Source organism: Lampetra planeri, unplaced genomic scaffold, assembly GCF_965212315.1.
Source record: "Lampetra planeri unplaced genomic scaffold, kcLamPlan1.2.h2 scaffold_761, whole genome shotgun sequence".
NCBI classification, from domain to species: domain Eukaryota; kingdom Metazoa; phylum Chordata; class Hyperoartia; order Petromyzontiformes; family Petromyzontidae; genus Lampetra; species Lampetra planeri.
The window spans coordinates 18,610-22,519 of NW_027615583.1; the positions used below are offsets into that span (position 1 = coordinate 18,610).

Here is a 3,910-nt window from a genome sequence, read left to right on the forward strand (position 1 = left end):
ACATTTCATTGCTCCTCTGATGCTCATTCATTTACCAAACGAATCCTTCAACTAGTTCATGTTTCTTAAATTATTTTTGGTAATATTGTTTGGAAACACCATCAGTTATTACTGAATCAGCCCAAAAGCAACTTCCACCATCCCTCCAGACCCCAAACCCTCTGTGCATTTGAACCCTATTCCCTCTTTATGTCCACATGTGTCAGTCTTTCTCATCTTCATACTGTATTCCTCTGTGTCACTTCCGGCTTAACAGCTCAGTTTCAGACTGATAAAACTCAGCATGTTAAATTCTTGACCTTAGGTGGTTACTTGGCCCCCCCCCCTCCCCACAGGAGAGAGTCCTCCATTTCCTTCACCCATTAAAAACAGAAAACAGGCTTTCCAATAAGACATTTATCTCTTCCTTCTCTGCTGCCGAAGCACCTTTCTATGTTTCAGGATCATCTCATGAAGTCTATCCAGGCCCTCCCTGAGCCCGTCACCGATGATGGCGCAGGCTGGCTGCAGGTGCCAGGGAGTAGCAGGGCTCAACTCTTTCAGTGACAACAATTTTTCAATGTCAGCCAGTCCCAGAGAGTGTCTCAGGTCCTGTTTGTTGGCCACCACCAGTAGGGGCACCCCCTGGTTTTCAGAGGTCTTGGCAATTTTATGGAGCTCCGTCTTGGCCTCCTCCATACGCTCTGCATCTACCGAGTCCACCACGAATATGATGCCATCCGTGCATCTTGTGTAAGACTTCCACAATGGGCGCAGCTTCTCTTGGCCACCAACATCCCAAAAGTGGAACGTAACAGTCCTGTGGCCCCCCAGAGACACCTTGACCTTCTCTGCATTGAAACCTTTGGTGGGAACAGTGTTCACAAACTCATTGAACTGCAGCCTGTACAAGATGGTGGTCTTCCCTGCCGAGTCCAGCCCAAGGATGGCAATGTGAAAAGACTGGAAGAATGGGATGCTTGAGAGGAAGCTAGGTTGTTCCGAGAATCCATTCCCCATCTTTCCTCATGAGGAGGTGCTGGTTATTTAGGAGATTTGATCTGATTGTGCAGAAATAATCCTCAATGTCATTTATATTCCAAAATGACTGCAGCAGTTACCTGAAAGCACATTACACATTACTGCACACCTGAACCTGAACACAACAAGCCACGTGCCAAACGGCAGACAAAGTTTGGAATTAGTTCATTCATGTAGTGTAGTGTATTTACAGAGGTTAAGGGTACTGGTATTTGCCATGACATATTTAGAAGGTTACATGTTGGTCAGATGTGGTACCTTCAGCTACCTTGGGTTCACTGGAGGGTCACGGCTTATCTGATAGCACCATGGTGGGTGTTGTTCCTGGTAAGGGATGTAGGTGTGTATGTCTCATTACCGTGTTCCAGGCACAAGGCCAACACTGTAATATTAGTGCTCTATATCACATACAGGATATGAACAATGAGTTATAAATTGGATCATTTAGAAAAGAGGCATTAAACCAGAACAGAGTATAAGTGAAGTACTCTTAAAAATCTGATTGTGACATTAATAAATGTAATGTTCTGAATGCACACGTTAATGAAGCAAAGCATCGCCTTTCTTTTCAAACAATTCACCCAAGAAGGGAATTTGTCGTGTTACTACGTGATCTCAGGCTGGTAATCATGAATATGCTCAAACATAACAAATACTCATGAAAATCTACTTTATTTAGCACACATAATTATAAGACGTTTAGACTAGCCCGATTCGATGTGGATCAATGTCAGGGTCATGTTTATATAAGCCCACCTTAGAACATGATGCAAAGGGTCCAGTCATGGGGCGTCACGCGGGGCTCCAAATGTGCTCCAAACCAGCTGATTGTGTCAATTTATCTACAATCTCAATGAAACTACGTGTTCGCCGGTGTTCTGGTTTATCGTAGCTGGAGTAAACGTGATGGTCAGTGTTTCAGCTCGAATCAGCTCATTATTTTCATGGCAGGTGAACACACACACACACACACACACACACACACACACACACACACACACACACACACACACACACACAGTCGGTTACCTCCCGGCTGAGCCGTCTGCACAGGAAACATTACACGTCCTCCGGACACATATACGCCCTTCCCAGCAGATTCACCGTCTCATGTTGAGTTCCCGAATGAATACGTCTTCTACCAGAATCTAAAAAAAAAAACTAAAAACCCTCACCGGGAAACGGACACTTTCTCCTGGTCAGTACTCGGTGTCCCGTGTGGCTGAGTGCTGAGAGAGACGCTGCTGAATGTGTTCAGTTTGGGCACGCCCACACGGACACTTCAGAAACACGCCATTGGTGGATGCGATCTGATACGGATAGTCTTATTGGCTAAAGCAGCTGTCAATCACCGGTACGCCGGGAACCAGGATCACCTGTTTGCTCTGTCGTCTCCCCGCCCATTTCTACAACTTTTTATAGAAAGACTCCCTGACAAATAGTTTGTGGTTTGTCGTCATATCGAATCAACAAAAGTCCACTCTAGTAGTAATTGTAGCTATGTATATAACACACACACACACACACCACACACACATATATATATACATATATATGTAGAGAGAGAGAGAGAGAGAGAGAGTGTGTGTGTGTGTGTGTGTGTGTGTGTGTGTGTGTGTGTGTGTGTGTGTGTGTGTGTGTGTGTGTGTGTGTGTGTGCTACCGCGTTCTGCAGCACCGCCCCCATTCATGCGCGTGTTTTCCTTTGAACTGATTGGTCAGGAGACCGGAAGTCTCTTATGCACGAGGGACAGAGAGAAGCTGGTTAGAATCACCTGCATTCAGCTGCCTTCATATGGTTTATATTTATTTTCATTTTTTCATATCTAATGTATAAAAGATCACAGTTGTCTGAAAATCACACATTTCATTATGTTGCACTAGGGATATTGCAAATCCTTGATGGATATTTTAGCTTGGGTTGGGTTTGTAGAGACTGGTCAGACCTGTGGTTAGTTCTGTAGAGAACAATGACATTTATATATAGTAGTGATGTATATTGTATTCATCAGTAATTCTTCAAAACCTTGTCATGAGATGGACGATTATGAAAAGGATTACAGGGATTAGAACACACGGCAGCCTTTTGATATTCCTTTCATTTTATATTTAGTGTGTGAGTTATGCGCAGATGGTTCATTAAATGCAGGTATTTCAGAAATGCTTCTGACATGTGCAGGCGTCACGCGTTCATAATTTTGGGGGACCAAATGAGCAGCTGTCTGTGGACCAGCGGGTTCCATAACGCCATGTGATGACCTTCTTGACACCACATGTCTGCACTGCCTGTCATCCTCTGAAAGCCAAAATAATCTCTAATGTGACATTTTCAATCAGTATTACAGTATCAGCTGCCACTCTATTGTTTGTCGGCCTTCTGGTTTATATCTTGATTGTTTGTTCATATCATCCTTTATTAAGGGATTAATGTATATATATATATATGTATATATGTATATAATGTATATGTATAACAAACTAATGTTCAACACTGTTAAACATTCATCAAAAACAAAGCATCAAAATCCACTTTACAGGCTCTTGAGAGTTTCTCTTCCATGCAGTTTGAGAAGGCACATATGATCCTCAACAGACACAATATGTTCATTTATGTCATGTCGCATCAAATACACAGAACTTTATTTCAGCAACAGTTGATCATCAAACCAGGAAAGAAGATGCTATTATTTGACTATCTGCAATGAGCGCACAGAATAACATTGGTTTGTTTTTACAATACAGACCACAACAGAAAAACCTTAAAAGTTGCCTTTATGTCAACTGAAGTTGTAGGAAGCTGATTATGTAGGCCAGGGCTCGTGAGGGAGTATGAGCTTCATATCCCCATCTGGGCTCAGCTTGTTTATAGAAGTCCATCTGTGTTCTGGTGT

General features: G+C 43.0%; 1 protein-coding gene across 1 annotated transcript; it reads right to left on the reverse strand.

Moving 5' to 3' along the window:
• Window positions 1-396: 396 nt before the first annotated feature.
• Window positions 397-999, reverse strand: LOC144741881 (ADP-ribosylation factor-like protein 4A). The gene has a single exon (XM_078624377.1). The coding sequence runs from the start codon at window positions 997-999 to the stop codon at window positions 397-399; it is 603 nt and encodes a 200-aa protein (XP_078480503.1).
• Between the last annotated feature and the right edge of the window lie 2,911 nt (window positions 1,000-3,910).